Raw genomic sequence first — 19085 nt, 5'->3', positions numbered from 1 at the left:
ATTGACAAGTATTGGACCAGGTTCAATTATGAATCTATGTCTATACATAAGTTTTCGAATTTTCGCGTGGCTAATTACGTAACGCCTAGCGCAAGCCTGTAGACATGAATACTACACGTGTACGCCGATAAACTTTAATCGTATTAACATCATCGAGGTGATTAACGCCCTGAAGGCTACCGGTGGTTCGACCTACCGTGTTCCTTGAGTTTGTGTTAATCGTTTGTTAAATAAATCCGAAGGAATTGCTGGAAGAGAGGGAAAGAGAGGAAGAGGGAGAAAGAAAGAGGAGAAGAAGAAGAAAAAGGGAAGAGGAACGTTAACGAACGGTTACGTGACGATGTTCGAAATACCAAGCAGAAATATCAACCAGAAGTACTTGTTCTTGCTCGAAAGAAGAAAGATTTGGTGCTTGTTCGCCGTCCACGAGAAATATACACAGTGAGTACAAAAATAAAAGAGAGAAAAAGAAAAGAGGAAAAGAGAGGAAAAGAGAGGAAAAGAGAGAGAGAGAGAGAGAGAGAGTGAGTAAAAGAGAGAGAATTATTTTTTAAAGAAATCTTTTGAGAGAGAAATAATAATCTTACTTTTTTGTTGTACTATTTTGTCTATTTATTTTTTTTCTTTTTCTTTTTTTTTTGAATCATATATGGTAATAATTATCTCGTTCCTTTTATTGTATTTGTTTAATAATATAATGTAAAATGTAGATTATTTTGTACACTTATACTTAGCGTGCATTAAAATACGTGTTATTTTTTTTATTTCACTATTGGATTATTCTATTTATTTTTTGTCCTTTTTCTATTATTCCCACGTTATATCTCATATGTGTAACATTCGCAATTGTCCGATCATTTATTGTATTGATTTCCCATAATAATAAAACGTTTACAAGTCCGACGATTATCCGATTTGGTACTATCGACCAAATAGATTTCAATGAAATTTCAATGGATGAATCTGTTGTATGAGCTAAGATATTATCGAATTATTTTATCGGACATTCGCGATACACCCTACTCTTCCTGGAAAATAATAACGGTGTCAAACTTCTTCTCTTAATTCCATTTTCGTCTAAGGATATATATATATATATATATATATATATATATATATATATATATATATTAACTGAATAAAAGAAGATAATCGAGAAAAAGGATTATTTCGATTTTTGATCCACAAGCGACGAGTCCAAAGAAAATTTTTATTTATCACATCGTTAAAGTTCAATCGGAAACTATGGTGAATTTCGCTGATTCTGCTCTTTAATTACACGGAAATCCAAAGTATTTAATCGCTCCAATTCCGCAAACTCGTTTGTTACTCGCGGCGAACTTTTCTTCGGATAGCTGGTTCTCTTTCGTCTGGAATGCGGGCGGAATGCGAGACAATGAAAAATGTAAAGGGACTAGAAGAAAGGAAAGAGGGGAGAAATAAAAAAAAAGAAAAAGAAAGGAAGACAGAAGGAAAGGGATGAATAAAAGAAAAAGAAAGAAAAAAATGATATGGTTCTAGTTAAATGCACGAACCAATAAGAATGTCCTCCGATGAAGGAATTTTCTATCATCGATCCTCACCCCGCACCCCTTCCTTCCCGTTTCATCGAAATAGCACACACCTGTGGCGACAGGTGTAAGTGACAAAATAGGAAAAAAAAATCCGATCGTACGAAGGAAAAATGTCTAGTCGTTGATATATTTTTCCTTTTTGTTTTCTAACGACGATGCGTGGTTCGATTCGAGGATTAAAAGAATTTCAATCGAGGACAAGGTTTTCTTTCATAGATAATATTTTTGAAGAGATGTCTCGTTCCCGATGAATACTCGAAAGACCTAGATCGAGTTTTCTAGTATCGATATCGACTATCGATCATTTTCTTTACAGCGTCGTTTTTCCAAGGCGAGAGATCTAACAACTTCCTACTTCCTAAAGAGCTTACTGAGGCGAGTCTTGAGATATTTCTACCGAGTAGAAATCAATCCTTGGTAAGTTCCACGTGGAAAGTTTCGTCCACGTCGATTCGATGTCCTCGAAGGTCTTTGGTTTGCCTCTTGTCTTGTCTCGTGATTTTCAAACGATTTTCTCAACGCCATAACACGATCTTTATTACTTTGTTTCCTTATTTCTTTTCTTTTTTGGTTTTCTTTTTTCTTATCGAAGTAACTAAAGTATATAAGTGCTTACTTTATCGAGTGGGTCAAAATTTTATTTCAGAATAACAAAATGAAAGACAGAGATAAAAATATCAAACTCCTCCTCTCCCGAATAATTTCAAAAAATGATCGCAATAACAGATTTTTATTTTCATTTACGTGCGAAAGAAGTAAACAAAGAAAGAAGTTTACTCGTATCTCTCATATCATTTCGTTGAAAGATATTCGTGAAGATACTCATGTATTCGGGACTAAGAAGAGCTAAGTAATTTATTAAGTCAATATTCGTGAAGAAGAGGAAAAGAGAGGGAGAGAGAGAAAGAGAGAGAGAAAAAGAGAGAGAGAGAGAAAGAGAAAGAGCAAAAAGGATGGGTTATGATTTTATGAAATGTTATTACCATGGAAAATCATTTTGCTATTTTCATCAAAATTACTATCTCAAACGTTGTGTGAAATCTTTGAATACAAACTTATTAATGTATCGAATATAATATATCTACTATGTACTTATCATCAAAGTTAAGTATTTTCATCAATATATCAAGAATAAATGAACTCGTTGTAACATAAATTTTTTTTTCTTATGATTTTGGAGCGAAAACAAAAAGAGAAAGAATAGACGACAACAAAAAAAAAGGAAGAAAAACAGTGAAAAGTAAAAGAATAAAAAAGACAAGAATCCGATATCAAAGATAAAGGATAGATCGTAAAAGTCGTACGAGAGACTAAGAAGAGTAGAAAGAAGAATCAGAGAGAAGGAAACTCTGAAAGTCGAAATTTTCACGTATTAGTGAAATACTTGTGTCTATTCCAATGGAAGAATGTGACAATATTCTTTTTTCTTGCAATAGAAAAAAATAGGAAGGGGGAACGAATTTCTTTGAATTGTAGCGACGAAGAAGCAAGAAAGCAGGAAAAGAAATAGAAGAAGAAGGAAGCAAGATAGAAGAAAATCGTGAAAGATAACGAAAGGGAAAGAGAGAGAGAGAGAGAAAGAGAGAGAACTATAGGATCTCATGGTTAGAAGCGCGAAGACTATGATTAATGTATGACCACGTGAAAATATAGAATTCAATTCTATTTGTGTACAAAGTTAAATCTAAACAAGGATCGAAAAAACAAATGCGTTAAAATAGAGAAAGACGAAGAAGAAAAAGAAGAAGAAGGAAATACATACGCTTTTGCTACCAAGGAACAAAATTAATGCCGGCAATTTGAGACTTCGTAAAAGGTAAAGGATTTAAAGAGAAAGTAAAGAAAAAAAATATATATATAAAAAAAAAGGAAGAGACAAAAAGAGACAGGAGAAAAGTCGAAAGAAAGATTGCGAGAGGAGCTAAGCCACGAAACACTCTCGACGACAATGATGACGACGACGACGACGCCTACGGCAACTTTTTGCGAGATGAAAAAATTGACAACGATTTGTCACGTTCTATCGATTCTCGAAAAAACCAAGAGGAATATATATATATATATATATATATATATATATATATATATATATATATATATACCTATCTCAGCTTCGAAAAAATCATCTCACGATGTTCTACCCTTCTTTGCCTTTTTGTCATTTTCTCTCTCTCTCTCTCTCTCTCTCTCCCTCTCTCTCTCTCTCTTTTTCTCTTTCTCTTTCTCTCGTACGAACGAACAAACGAATGAATGATCTAATCTCTTCCTTTATCCGAAAGTAAAGCTTCTCCTTGTTGGTCTTTTTTTCTTTTATTTTTTTCATTCATTCTTATTCCGTGATTCGAGACGTTTTGTCTCTATTTCTCTCTCTATTTCTCTCTCTCTTTCTCTCTCTCTCTCTCTCTCTTTACATTGATATCGAGAAAATTATATCTATATCTTCTTTTTCCACAGTAATATCAATTTCCCTTTTCCTTTTTACGTACTTCTTTCTGTGAGATAAAAGTAAAACGATGTTACACTACATCGAAAGATAGAGGAAAGCTTTAATATTATATATGCATATATATATATATATATATATATATATATATATATATACGTACATAAGTACTTATGCAGATATATATCCCTCTCATTCTACCCCTATACGTAACTATCCTTCCCATCCTCGAAATCCACATAGTCGATCCTATTTTAAGCTCAAGGATTCGGTTAAAGTCAACCATTTTCCGTCTCGAACTCCTCCATGGATTCTAAGAATTGCTAATCGAGCTGTCACTCGCCTAGGAGTTACCCTTCGTTTTCGGAAAATCTCATTTACATTTCCTTCTATGTTAGAAAGATCGAAATGTCTGCACGTATGTATGTATGTATATATGTACAAAAGAGAGAGAGAGAGAGAAAGAGAAGAGACGGGAAGAGAGAACGAGATAAAGAACGTAAAGAGGATTTCACGTCGCTTACGTATCAGCACCCCAAGCAATGTCGTTCGTTATGATTATTTCGTCGATTTCCTAGCGACATTCCAATCTCTCCTTCCACTCACTCTCGTTGCATCCAAGTAAGTACATCCCAATCGAAGTCACGAAATACTTTGGAAGGATTTCACACCAGTTTTCGCTGTCACGATGGCAAGAAAAACTGTCGAATGCGTTACCAATTCTTTCCTTTCTCTCTCTCCCTCTCTCTCTCTCTCTCTCTCTCTCTCTCTCTCTCTCTCTGTGTGTGTGTGTCTCTCTTCTTATATATATACTTTTTTCTCTCATTCTCCTTCTTCCTCTCATCGAGTACAACGAAGAGCAGGGCACTTTTATTTCAGATAAGTCGTCGAACAACTTTTCAACGTATTATACCAGGATTTGCTCGCGAAAAAGTTAGATAATTCCTTTACGACTTCGCACTCGGCCGAGCAACTTTTGGCTCACTTTTTTTCTCTTTCTCTCTTTTGTATTTCTCGTCTTCTTTTAATCGAGATAAAACAATTTCCTGTCATTGGTACGGTCCGAAAAAGCTATAGATAAAACTCGAATTCTCATTTGATAAGACGTCGAAAATCTTTGAAGGTCGAGTATGTAAGTACTTACTTTAAGTATTTCGATTTTTTATTTTCAACAATAGGTAATTAAATAAGTAAGTAAATAAGTACTTTTTGAGAAGAAAATTTATCTTCTGAAATAAATAAGTTCTTAGTTAAAAAAATAAATTTCATTTCTCTCTCTCTCTCTCTCTCTCTTTCTTTACCTATAAAATTTTATAAATATATTGATCGATATTGTTATTATTATTATATCGTTATAGAGTTTGGACGATTTCGAATTACGACGAATCGATTGCTTTTGCTATGGTACGATAACAATGGAAACCAAGTTCTTCTTTCGTTCCATGTATATTTCATTTCAGAGATATGGATCGCTTTGTCGGCCGTTGCCTGCTTATTCTGGCGATACTTTGCGGTCTGCTGTACGAGCACAAAGCGAACAGTGATCGTGATAGTCCGCACTTGAGACGGAAGCGTTACGTCGTCTTTCCGGAAGGCTCGAGCTTTTCCGTAAGTATCAAGAGGCACGTACAACATTCTTCTGTACAAACGTTCCGGATCCACGGAAACCCAGGAGACGTTGGAATATTAAGAAAGGATAAAATGTGTACACGGCGCATTTACTTCAAGGCACACACATACACACATACACATATTCAATCTTTCTCTTTTTCTTTTTATCCGACAAATCGTAACATTATATTTATTCTTCCATTTCATTTCGAACACGAGGGACTGGCTAAAGAGAAATTATCTACTATATAAATCGTTCGTTATATTTAAAAGAGAAAATGGAATTTAAAAGTGTAACGATATACAATCACGACTGAAATGATAACAATCTTCTTCATTTTCATGAAGAATGAAATATATTGTATCCTTTTTTTTCTTCTCTTTTCTTGCTTTGAAAAGTAAAATATTTATTATACCTAGACATTTAATATGTCTAATTGATGCTATTTTTCAGATTGCACTCTGTATGACGGTTCATACTCTAACGCCAGACAACATCTTCACAGAGGGCGTAAATTGGGGTATCTCTTATGATTTACCGAACGAGAGCAAGCCGGCTCTTGAACCATTTCTTCAGCTCAGAAACGATAGATTCAAGAGCACCAACAAATACGGATCGATCAAGAACGGCTTACAATCGGTGAATAAGAATGCTTTCGAATATACTGGATGGAACGTACCTGGCAAATACGTTCAATTTTCTTCGTCTGGAAAGAAGAGAAAAGGTTACAAGGGCAATTATTATTATATTCAAAGAAGACATCGTCGTGACCTTTACAATAAACTTGAGGTCATCATGAACTCGTAAGTATTTTGTAATTATTATTATTAATAATAACGTTATTCATTATTACTATTGTTATTGTCATCATCGTCATCGTCATCATACCTTTGTCATTCTCATAATCGTTACTGTTATTATTGTTATTACGATGCGACAGTCGTGCAACACTGTCATATATCGTTCTACCTATAATATCCTAATACTAATTATTAATTGACGGCATGACGTTTAATGTAATCTAACGCAACGAGCAGGACCATGCGGATTAATTGCCCAACGGAATATTAATACGATCGTTGATTACAAATGTATGTATATAAAATATACGATTGTATTCAATTTCGTTTCTACTCATACATACACACATACACACACATACACGTAGATATATATACTCATCAATTCAAAAATTAATTTCGTTCTTTGACGAGTAGGAAAAAAGAGAGAAAAGAAAAAGGAAGAAAATATTTTATCACGACATTTTGCATTTTCTTCCTCAAGATCAATCGAGAAAATGTCGATTCTAGTTTTCATAGATTTAGTAAAGAGAGGAAGGTCGGCCGTTCGTTGGTAAGCAAAAATTTTCGTAAAATGTACTACGGACGGAGCGACAAGCTCGATGTTCGATAATAAAATGTTACAGTGACGTTAGTGGCTTCGAACCGATCGAGTCTCGTTTCTCTTTACGAAGAGTCGGCCCGGCCTCATCGACGTGTCTCCGTTCTTTTTATCGTCAATGTCTTACGTACATCCTTTTGATCGAGTTACCTAATGCAAAGACCCGATATAGTATATAAGTATATAGACTGTACACTTTATCTCGTCCTTGTTTCTTGGTAAAAATGTCCATTTTCGACTATAAAAATCTTCAATAAGATTTCATCTTGTTAACGACATCCAAAAGAGACAGAATTAGGTGGTTTTACTTTTGATGTAGTTATATCCTAGAAAATAAGACGTATACTAATATTAATAAAAAAGAATATTTTCAAGATCTATCTAAAAAGTTTTATCCGTTTTATTTACATTTCTTTTTTTTTTCGAAAAATTCAATATTTTATAAAACTCTACAGTTTGATAGAGTAAACGGAAATGAAAGGCAGATTTTTTCTTTTTTTCTTAATTTGTGGTAATTCTGTTGTGTGTTAATGAAAATTCTTATTAAACTTGTTAAACAAGTCAAAAAGTTAATAATCCAATCTCTGTTATTTCTCTCATTTTATAGAAGTTCTTATTATAAATTTTGTAATTATATATGATGTAATATCGTATGAGTTAACTCATATATACAAGTTTTAAGTTAAACAGTTTGAATGCCATAAGTTCACAATACAGTTATGAAATACGCAAATATACGAAAATGAATCTTACTAGTGTATTTAAACAGTAGTATTAATTTATGTAAAACACATAAAATAAAATTAAATATAGCGCAACTCAATTTGTATGAAATTCCTACGAATATTTCCATTACATTCATAACAGGTCATTAACTTTCATTTTATTGTTAAATTTATCAATTACCATTAAATCATCATCAATATCTCGACTGTTAAATATAGAAGATACATTTATATATGTATGATTAAATTCAAAATTAAACTAGCAGAGGAATTCGTTGTTATGGAAAATTTTATATCTCAAATAATAAAAGTCTCAATAAATTAAAGAAAAAAATTACAATTTTTTTAAATCTAATTCTTCCATTGTATTAGTTATGAAAAATCGAATCATACATGCAGATAATCAAAAAGGATAAAAGAAAAAGAATTTTATAGTCTTGATTTTTATCCGTTAAAACTGAATTTCCGCGAACAATAAAATTTGTGCTTCGTTCATTTTTATCTGTTTTATCAAACTAATGTAATGTTTTATCAAAATCGAAGACAGCCACTTCATCGAAGACACGAATATACCCTATTAATCTAAGAATTTCATTATCTAACGTTTCATCTCTTGAATAGTAGATAACCAAATAATAGATAAGATGAAAAGAGCTTTAGAAGAAAAAGTATCTCGAAATTCAACCCCTCCGATTCGTCCGTAACTGCGGAGGAAAAATAATTGAACCTTTGGGTGGACGGTTATAAATCTGATTATGAGCGAAAGAACGTGGAGAATGAGATAGAAAGGAAAGAAAGAAAGAAAGAAAGAAAGAAAGAAAGAAAGAAAGAAAGAAAGACAAGTAGAGAGAAAGAGAGAAAGAGAAAGAGAGAGAGAGAGAGAGAGGGAGGGAGAGACAGAGAAGGAAAAGAAACTACATCTTCGTAGCCATTCTGTCTAGAAATGGATAAATGGTCTGGCATGCTTGTTCAGAAACGAACAGCCGTACTAGCGTAGAGAACTCAGACTCGCGGCTACCGAGGCACCACCCTCTGATTCATGCCACCCTTAAGCCGTTCTACGATCACTAGCGGCCACCCACGAACACCATCGGAGACACGAAAACCCTCTGTAAGCCATCTTGTAAACCGTTCTCATCCACGCAAGAGCTATTCAAGCTTTACTAAGTCTCAGACAACCAAGACTGTCTTTATAACTTTGACGCCTAACCGTAAAATCGTATGTTATTTCTTTTCTTTTTTTTTTCTTACGCTATCGTTGGTACCAGATGGTAAGACTATCGATATTTCGATCGAACGATCAAACTCTTCTATAAAAAAGAGAGAGAGAGAGAGAGAGAGATTTCTTTTAGACTAGAACGTAAACTAGTTTGTTCGTAACTCGATGACTCGATTTTTCTGTGATAAATGATCAATGAGATTACCTTAGATCATGATTAATGCGATTGTCGAATCGAGAAAACTATCGGGAGTGAATTGCTACGAGGAGTTAAAAACTTTTTATATTCTTCAAAGCGCTTTTGTATTGTAAGATAAGGAAACAAATTATGTAAAATAATATAAACGAGTGTAATAATGTATTTTAAAGAAATTAACAATGTTTGGGACTTGTACAAAAAATGATGAGAGAACAATATCAAGAAATATCTAAGATAATTATTTAATAAGTATATTAATATACTATTGATTATATATACATATATTATTTTGTAATTATATATATATATTTTTTTTTTATATATTCTATAGCTTCTATATATATAATTTTTTTATAGATTCTATATATATATATAATACATACATACATACAATATATATATATATTGTATGTATGTATATATATATATATATATATATTGTATATATATTGTATGTATATATTGTATATATATATATTGTATGTATATATATATATTGTATACAGATCTTCATTTTTATGATCTTATATATGATACGATAAAACATTGATCAGTAAGAATAACTGTAAGTATTTAAATAGATAAGTCCATAGGAATGCACTTTGAATCGTTAGACGTTAGATCATTTTTTCGTCTATTTAAATATCTATACATTTATACGAAGAACCGTTTTAAAGATAGTCTCTTTTTCCTTCGCTAGCCACGCCCTAAAATTCACCCCTTTTGTCAACGAACTCGATTCATGCCACAATTGGATAATATGATCGCTCGAAATATTCACGTACAACGCGTTTTTGGATTGAAAATATATGACTCTTCGCAAAAACTCGAATTCATTCGACGTGATTAACCGCGTTCATTGACCTAATTATATTGCAGCTGGTACCGCTGTGGAATGTAAAATACTTTTTTCCATCGATTATGGATTTTTTAATTACCATTTTTCAACACATTTATAACGAGCGTTCTTAATCTTTTTTTTTTTTTTTAATAATACAAGAGGAATTGATAACATCATGCATACATTTAAAAATATATATTTTATATTATATTTAATAACATTAAGTAAAAAATTCTTATAAAAGAGATTATAACTTACAATTTGTATTTTATGCATTTGATTCTATATCATATGATATAGAACGTTTTACGTATGTATTTATAGGTGCATTTATTTCTAAATTTATAGGTGTAATTTATTCCTAATCTCTCTACATAATTTCACATTACTTTATTAGAAGCTATAGATCAATTCACTATTACTACTAATCTCGATAGCGTTCAAAGTATTAAAAGTTTGTTTTGTTAAAAGCAATCGTTGATTATACAATCGCATCTATACGTCCATACGTATTTTACATTCGAAAGATAAAGGATCGTTAATCAATAGAAAAGTTACGGTCCTCAAATCAAGTCGTAACGTTTGAGCTCGCTCAAAGCGGTACACGAAAGGCTTTTGCAGCAGGCAAGTCACGTGTATTTTCTTCCTCTATGTGAACGAAATAGAGAGAGAGAAAAAGAGAAAGAGAAAGAAAGAAAGAGAGAGAAAGACTAGGAAGTAGTAGTACGAGCAAGAGAGTAGTTCACGTCACATCCGCCGTTGCTACATCCAATATTGCAGTCGAATCGAATGTCGAAGCATCGTGACGCGACGTCAGGTTATATATCGTCTGGCATAAACCACCTCTCGCAGTTAGCTTTCCCGATGGGAAAGAGAACGACGAAGTACGAATGAGAAAAAAAGGAAAGAGAAAGAGATAGAAAGAGATATACTAGCCACAAAACGGAAATATCCTGTTCGATCGATTTTGCAAGGTAATAGTCATATTAGAAACTGCCGATAACGACGAAAATTCACGGAACCTTCAGAATATATCTGTTAATATAATAAAATAAAAAAATTAAAAGATGTATAGAATACGATTAATAGTTACGACACATTAATACGTATCCATTTATCCTTTTCTAATCTTTTTTATATCCTCGATTATATCAAAAGCAACGAATGTATATTTACGTTTTATCTTACTAGTAGAACTAAAACAATCGTCTTTATCCTTTCAGAATGGGTTTTGACGGGAGATCCTGCGTCCTTCGAGCTCTTTGCGAGGCCTCTCAAAGACTAATGCCAAAGGGAAACACTCTTGTGGAAGAAATGATGAGGATATCATTCTCGTAAGGTTCATTGAGGATAAGTTGAAAAAGAGAAAAAGAGAGAATAAAAAAGAAAAAGAGAAAGAGATTTTCAACTAACTTCAACATAGGGTCCATGAAAGCCAAAAAATTCAAATATACATTCTCTCTCTCTCTCTCTCTCTCTCTCTCTCTCTCTCTGTCTCACTATCTATCTCCTTTTCCCTTGTTATCTTCTCTCTTTCTTCTCTTTTCTATTTCATCCTAATAGTAAATTAAGAATCGATCGGATTTGAAAATAATCTGATTTATGGTGGAAGGGATGGAAAACCTTACTCCTTGAAAAGTATCGGTTAAGCAAATAACGTTATAAGGATTCCTTTCCCTGTTCCTTTCCCATTCCAAGTTTGTTTCCCTCCTCAATTCGATCCTCTGAGTGATTCATTACTTTATAACGCGATCCCGCGCGTTCTCCGATTCCGGTTTAACGCTCCGATTGCTTTGCTCTTTCAAGTTTCTCCATCGACTGTTCCACCGAGGATATTTAACTCAATGGAATCGAAGGAGCATACGCTATCCCACTAAATTATGCTGATACCTCATCGCATAAAAAAGAAATATACGAATGTATAAATATATCAGGATACGTATAAGATTTTACATTATAATTAAATTTAATTTATGAACATCATTGTTGTTACAGAGATGCAAGAAACAATGATACATTACCATGTATCCATATTACCAATGATAATAACTTATCAATGATATTATCAATGATAATAATTTATCAATGATATTACTAATGATAAGTAATAAGACATTCGTTATTAACTATGATTGAGTTCATTAAAATACAAAATTTAAGTATGTACTATGAAACTAGGAAACATTAAACTCTCGGATATAAACTAACAATACATTTACAAGTTTTTATCGTTCTATTTAAAAAATAAAACGATTTATAATCGTTAATAAGTAAATAAAGACTTATTAACAATTATCAATTGTTGCATAGCGCACTTTTTATCTTATACTATTATTTGCATTATTTAATATCTTTTATTCGATTGCATATTACTTATAGTCTCTAGATTTGATAAATAGAAATGCTATAAGTAAAATGCAATCTACTTATAACATTTCTACTTATAACATTTCTACTTATACTATTCTATATTATTAATCTATCTTTATGTTTACAGTCATGTGTGACTATAATGACAATTAAAGTGTTAAAAAAAAAAAATTGTTGAATGAATTTTAAACTACGTGAATACATAATTCAAGCATACATTTTTTATTTCGTTTGTTTACAGGTTACCCCTTAAAAAGGTATTTTCCTTTGAACCAGAAGAACATCGTACGTATACCAATGCCCATAAAGCCGGTCACGAAGGCCAAGACTGCGTCGCCATGTTCCCCGGATGCAGTTTCTCCCTCATCGACATGGCCCTCGGGAAATATAATGCACCGTCGGGCGACTATACTGACGTTACTAGCTACCATCCATCGCATCCGGTAATTCCGATTGGCCCGTCCGGAACTTATGCCACCGATGATGACCACGACGATGACGTTAGCGAGAATTGGACAAGATATAACATGAAATAAACTCTATCTATCTCGGACAGGACGAGTTCTCGAAACTAGATGAGATTTTTTTTCTTATATATGTAATATAAGTACGTATGAGAAACTTTCGATATTATCAAATTCTATAACAGTTTGATTTTGTCTTTGACGTTTTAATCGAAAGATCAAGGTCGACATTATAAAAAAAATATTTCAAGAAAAAGACAAGAAATTGAGAAATTTGAAGAAAAGAAAAAAAAAGAAAAAAGAAAGAGAGAAAGAGAAAGAGATAGATAGATAGAGAGAGAGAGAGAGAGAGAGAAGAGAGAGAGAGAGAGGAGGGTAAATCTCTTAACTCTAGCAGTTAATCGGTGCCGCCGAGAACCCATCGATAAAGAAGCTCAAAATGAAAAGCAATTTTCGGGAACGCTTGAAGGAAATGGTTAAATCGGAATTAATTTTCTACCCCTCCCGGTAAGTGACACCGGTATTCGTATCTTTTCTTAAATAAGAGGGTGTCTCCGACGAGGGATCGAAAGAAAAAAAAAATAAGAAAGAAGAAAAAGAATGAGGAATAGATTTTTGTCAAACGTAAGAAGGACAGACTGGCCTTGCCGATGTTTCTTCGTCTTCTTTCCCTTATCCTCTTTCCTCCCTTTTCAGTTTCTACGTTGGCTGCGTAACGTCGTGCGGTCAACGCGATAAGGGATGAAAAATCACTCGGCACGATTTGCGGACTTTCTTGCGGACAAAGATATGAAGATATTGAGATCTTTTTCCTTTCTCATTTCTATACGTAAAATGTCTTTCTTCGTATAATACGAACCATCTGCTTCCTCTCTCTCTCTCTCTCTCCCTCTCTCTCTCTCTTTCTCTCTTTCTCTTTCTCTTTCTTTTTCTCTTTTTCTTTCTCCCTTTGTAACTCATTTCAAAAACGAATAGACGACTTGTCATAGAGAAAATTGATTTTCGACTTGTTCATTGTTATTTCGTGTTTGCCGAGCGTGCTTCTTCTGAAATAGGAACGTGACGATAGACTACCCAGCTGAGTCGATGAAAAATATACGAGAGTGAGATAATTGTCACATTGATTAATGAAGAAACTATGAATCAACGTAATTGAAATAATTAATATTTATATGCATGGTTACGTTGATATATAGTCATTTGTATTATAAAAAATAAAAATAAAAAAAGAGTAAAAAACAAGAAAACATGAGAAAATAAATAAAAAAACTTCACATTTATTGTTTACAAATTAATTAATCATAAACAATAGAAAATATACATGCATTTATGTATTTCTAAGATCATTTCTCTCATTTCGAGAATTCAATCTGATAAATTCCATTTCTACATATATGATTTTATTATTGTCAAATCTGTAATAAAGAAGTATATCTTTCTCTTTTCATGCTCGTAAACAAGTACATTTTTTTTTATGGTGACTAAAATTCAGTAAGAGCTGAACAGATATCGATTCTACGGCGTTGGTGGCACCGCCCCAGTTCGCGGTGCAGGTCGGGCGTGGTGATGGTGCTGGTGGTGGTACTACTGCTGATAGTACTGCCGGTGGTATTAGTGTAGACCGCTTATAACAACCCTCTTTTCCATGACACCATCTGATTCTTGTACGATTAACCACAATTCTACTACCTATCCTTAGATTAAAAAAAAATGGTTATTATAATGGAAGAGAAAGAAAGAGAAAGAGAGAGAGAGAGAGAGAAAAAAAAAGAAAGAGAGAAAGGGAGAAAATTTTAATTGATGATTAATGCATTATGAGATGGATTTATTTTCATTAACGTCAAAATGATAAATATTCATTTATGACAATATTTTGTAAAATGTTTTAAATAGACAATTTTAAAAACAAACGTACAAGAATCTTGTAAGAATGTCAGAGATCGATCGAACATCGACTTAGTCCAATATACCGATCTCCTTTATGCGGTTAAACTTCTCCTCTTGAACTTTCTTCCGGATTGAGTCCAGTTACCCTCGCAACTTCTTTGACTGTGTCCGTTCGTAAACGTACTACTCGATGAAAATTCGATGGGAAGTTTCCACGAAGTATCATAGAAACGTGGAGAGAAAGAAAGAAAGATAAGGAGGAGGCAAGGTAGTGTTAGTGGAGGAAAAGGTAAGGGCGAAGGAGTAAGAAAGAAAAACGATCACTCTATCGAAAAGAATGATCACACTTTACAGCTTCTGGTGAATAATTTTTCCTTACGAGCTTCTGATTTGTTACGAAGTGGTAAACACAAGTACAGCCTGGTGATTTTCATTTGATACCATATAATACATATATACAAAACGTAGCTATAGGTAAAGGAAAAGGAAACATAAATAATGATATAAAACAATCTGGCAACAAATTTGAAATAAATGGAAATGTCAAGAATAATCGTAATAAAAGAAATATATATATATATAATACGTATATATGGCTAAAATAATTTATTTATTTTTATTTTTTAATTGCGGGAATAAATTCTTGAAAAACGTTTCTATAGCAAGCAGAAAATACTCGACTATTGATACGAAAAGTATCGAACCTCCCTTTGCAATACTACTACTATCTCGAGAAATTGCTTCCCTTCGATTAATTTCATTTCGTGAGACGCGTACTGCCTTCTCTATAAGGAAGGAAAGAATGAGATAGAAAAGAGTCTTTCCGATTGCCTCGATGTCTTCTGCCGCCTTAGGTGATATCGTCGCTCGTTTTAAGTTTCGACGAAACAGAAGGAGCCTTCTTTCTTTTTTTTTTATTCTTACTCGTGAATCCTTGGAAGAAGCTCTGCAATAACGACAGTAGTAACGGTGGAAAGAAGGTTGACCTAAGTAGAAAAAAAAAGAAAGAAGAAGAGAAAGAAGAAGACAAGCTTCAAGCTATAGGAGAAACGAAGAAACGAAGGAACAACGAAATAAACGAAGGAACGAACGAAGGAACGAACGAAGGAACGAACGAAGGAACGAAGGAACGAACGAACGAACGATATCTTTTCCTCGGCGAATTATACTTGACGCCATTTCGATTCTCCGCAGACGTCAGGATTTACCAAGATTACTCTTTATCGACGGTTCTAACGCTTGAAAAATTAAGCTTGAGTACGATCAAACGAAGGAATTTGTTTCGACATCTTCTTTCGCTTTTCTTCTATCTTTTTCTTCTTTTATTTATCATCTAGTAGAGTTAATTCGACTTTGATCAAACTCGTCAAGGTTCTTCATATAAAGATGATAATACTTATATAAAAATGAATGAACACGAACGCCATATTGTACCAAGAAACAGAAAGAAATTGCAAGAAGTAAAGAAATATCAGTATATCGGAAAAATGATTATCTAAAAAAGTATATTCTCGATGTTGTGTAATAAATATTTAATTTGTACGATTTGAAAGAAAGAGATAATCGAAAAGTTAATAATTATATAAGGTTAGTAAAGTAAAAGTAAGAAAAAATGGAAAAATTGATAATCATAAAACAGAACAACGATAATTGTAAAAAAAAGATTAATCTATTAAATCGTTATACATAATACGTATATCTTCTCAGAATTTATAAGACCAACCCCAAGAGCAAAGCGAGGTGAACGAGATGACGTCACGGTAGCTTTCACAGGTATAGAAATAATTCAGACTTTATATAGTGCCACGTATCAGTCGTTTGTGAATTCTAAGGGAGTTTACTACATGTGTAGGAGCGCGCGCAAGAGCCAACGTTACTTGCGAGAAAGTGCGTCCTATATTATGAAAGACGCGATGCGTTGGACGCGCTTACACTCACCTCCCATCCGATATTCATAGGGAATAGGATAGAAATTTGTTGGAGGGGAGACAAATTTTATCGTTCAAATGTAGATGCGTTTGAACGTTTATATAACGGGTGTTTCTCAAGCTCGAAGCAATTTTATGTGAAAGATTGTCGACATACTTTTTCTTTATTTTTTTTCTTATTATTCTTCTTTTTCTTTTTTTTTCTTTCTTCTTTTATTTTCTTTCTCTGTTTTTCTTCATAATTTTTATATTTTTATATTTTTATATATAGCGAAAAAATTCTCTCGTTAAATAAACAAACACAAAGGTAAACAATTTCTCTGTCATATAATGAACATTTACGATATATTCTTTTAATCATGTGAAATGGAAAAAAGGAATTTTTTTTGTTATATTCTTTTAATCATGTGAAATGGAAAAAAGGAATTTTTTTTGTTATATTCACTTTCACTAATTGCTCTCACACACGCGATATCATTAACACCATAATTATAATTATCATTTTATATTATATCATTATTATTTTATTATCATTACTGATAAATATCATCGTGTGTAATTCGGGTTATTACTAAAGACTTTTTTAATTCTCTTCTTTTGCCCTTTAATAGATCTTTGATAGACATATCCCATTTATCGATCTTACGACACAAAAAATAAAATAAACTAACACGTACTAGAAACACGAGTCACATTTAATTATAAAACGAAATTCAAAGAAAGATTTTTTTTTATTTTCGGAAACGATATTTTCGTAAGTTCGTAATTTTATGTTTTAAATAAATAAAAGAAAATCTCTTTATATACAAGTTTACAGAATAAAAATTATATAGATATATAACATAATAATACAATTATTGTTAATCTTTCTATGATATTGGTAAAACCTTTTATCAATTTTAAAGATTTATTATATCAAATAAAATCTGAAAATATAATATTTTCTGATTAAATGTTGACATTTTCGAACATGTTTGGATCTGTCGTAGACCTCACAACAAGAGAGAGAGAGAGAGAGAGAGAAAGAGGGAGAGAGAGAGAAAGAGAAAGAAGGAGAGAGAGAGAAAAAGAGAACTGATAGTTCCGCGCGATTTTTCCGCTATTCCATCTTTGAAGGAGAGAAAGCGAGAGAATAAAAGAAATATAGAAGCGAGATGATTCTTGCGTTTTCTCTTCCGTCACATCAAAAGAAGCATCGACGTAGTATGGTCCGTCTCACGTGACAGAGAGAGCGATGAAATGAAAAATTTTCTCTCTTTCTTTCTCTCATTCTCGTTTCCTTCCTTCCTTCTTATTTTTCCTTCGCTCTTGTGTAGTTGGTACGGTGCATCAATGGAGATCAATTTAAAGCGGAAAGAGAATGAGAAAGATAGAAGTAGATACCTAAGACGACGACGAAGACGACGACGACGACGACGAGTCGAATGTCGAAAACGGATCAGATAGAAACCGGAGAGAAATCAGGGGATCTGCAGGGAAAATTCGAGGCGAACGAATCTAGGAAGAATCTACCGAAAGAGAATTTCAAATGGGGAACGCGTCCATCGGTATATCCTCCTCTTTTACTGCATCCTGAACCCTTCGAGGGCAACGTCATTTTCCTCGCTTTTTTCTTTGTTTTTTTCTTTTTTCTTTTTCTGTTTTTTTTAAATTTCCTTCGGATCTCATTCTTTTTCTCTTTCTCTTCCTTTTCTATACCAGCTTCCTTCTGTATCTTCTAGTTCTCGTACTGTCTTCATGGATTCTCGTGAGACTGAAAACTTGAAAAAGAATTATTTTCTTCATCCTTTATTCTTTTCTCCGATAATAGATATAACAAAAAACAAACTGATCATACAAGAAAATATTTCTCGTTTAAGTCTAACTTTAAAATAATATAAAATAAATATTGTTATATATGTATATTTTTTTTTTTTTAATAATTTACACATATACTATTTGTACGTTATTCTTTAAACAAAAGATTAAACAAGAGATACATATTTAATACATAATCTTAAAGAATGTATAATTTATCCAATGTTCCTTTTGTTAATATTTTTCTATTAACACAATTTGGGAAGGCCCTATGTTTCTTAAATATTTTTTAATTTTTATAATTATTAAAAAAAGAAAAAAAACAATTAAAATTATTTTTTAAACTTAATCTCTAAAGATCAATTTACTACTTTTTTTTTCTAAATATTAAAAAAATCTCTCTGTATAATACTTGCACCTTTGATCTTTAACTATATATGAATTTTCACGAAAACTGGTAGAAAAAAGAGAGAGAAAATTTCGTTTCAAAAAAAGCGAAATACTACCGAAGCTCTCCTCAAGTACACGATAAGGGACTCCTAAAGTCGAGTTACGTTGGAATGGCACTCGACCAAGAAAAAATAGGTAAAAATCGATAAAACGTACATCTACGTTTGATATGAAG

The 19085-nt window shown here is 32.7% G+C and overlaps 1 protein-coding gene across 1 annotated transcript; it reads left to right on the top strand.

Moving 5' to 3' along the window:
* The first annotated feature begins 365 nt into the window (after positions 1-365).
* Positions 366-13982, top strand: LOC124429375. Its single transcript, XM_046974564.1, has 5 exons — positions 366-441; positions 5478-5625; positions 6083-6432; positions 11238-11348; positions 12626-13982. The coding sequence occupies exons 2-5, from the start codon at positions 5482-5484 to the stop codon at positions 12918-12920; spliced, it is 900 nt and encodes a 299-aa protein (XP_046830520.1). The 5' UTR covers positions 366-441; positions 5478-5481; the 3' UTR covers positions 12921-13982.
* Positions 13983-19085: the final 5103 nt, after the last annotated feature.

The sequence above is a fragment of the Vespa crabro genome, chromosome 15 (genome assembly GCF_910589235.1).
Source record: "Vespa crabro chromosome 15, iyVesCrab1.2, whole genome shotgun sequence".
Classification (NCBI taxonomy): Eukaryota; Metazoa; Arthropoda; class Insecta; order Hymenoptera; family Vespidae; genus Vespa; species Vespa crabro.
The sequence above is the reverse complement of the archived record's forward strand: the minus strand, read 5'-3'. Positions and strand labels throughout refer to the sequence as shown.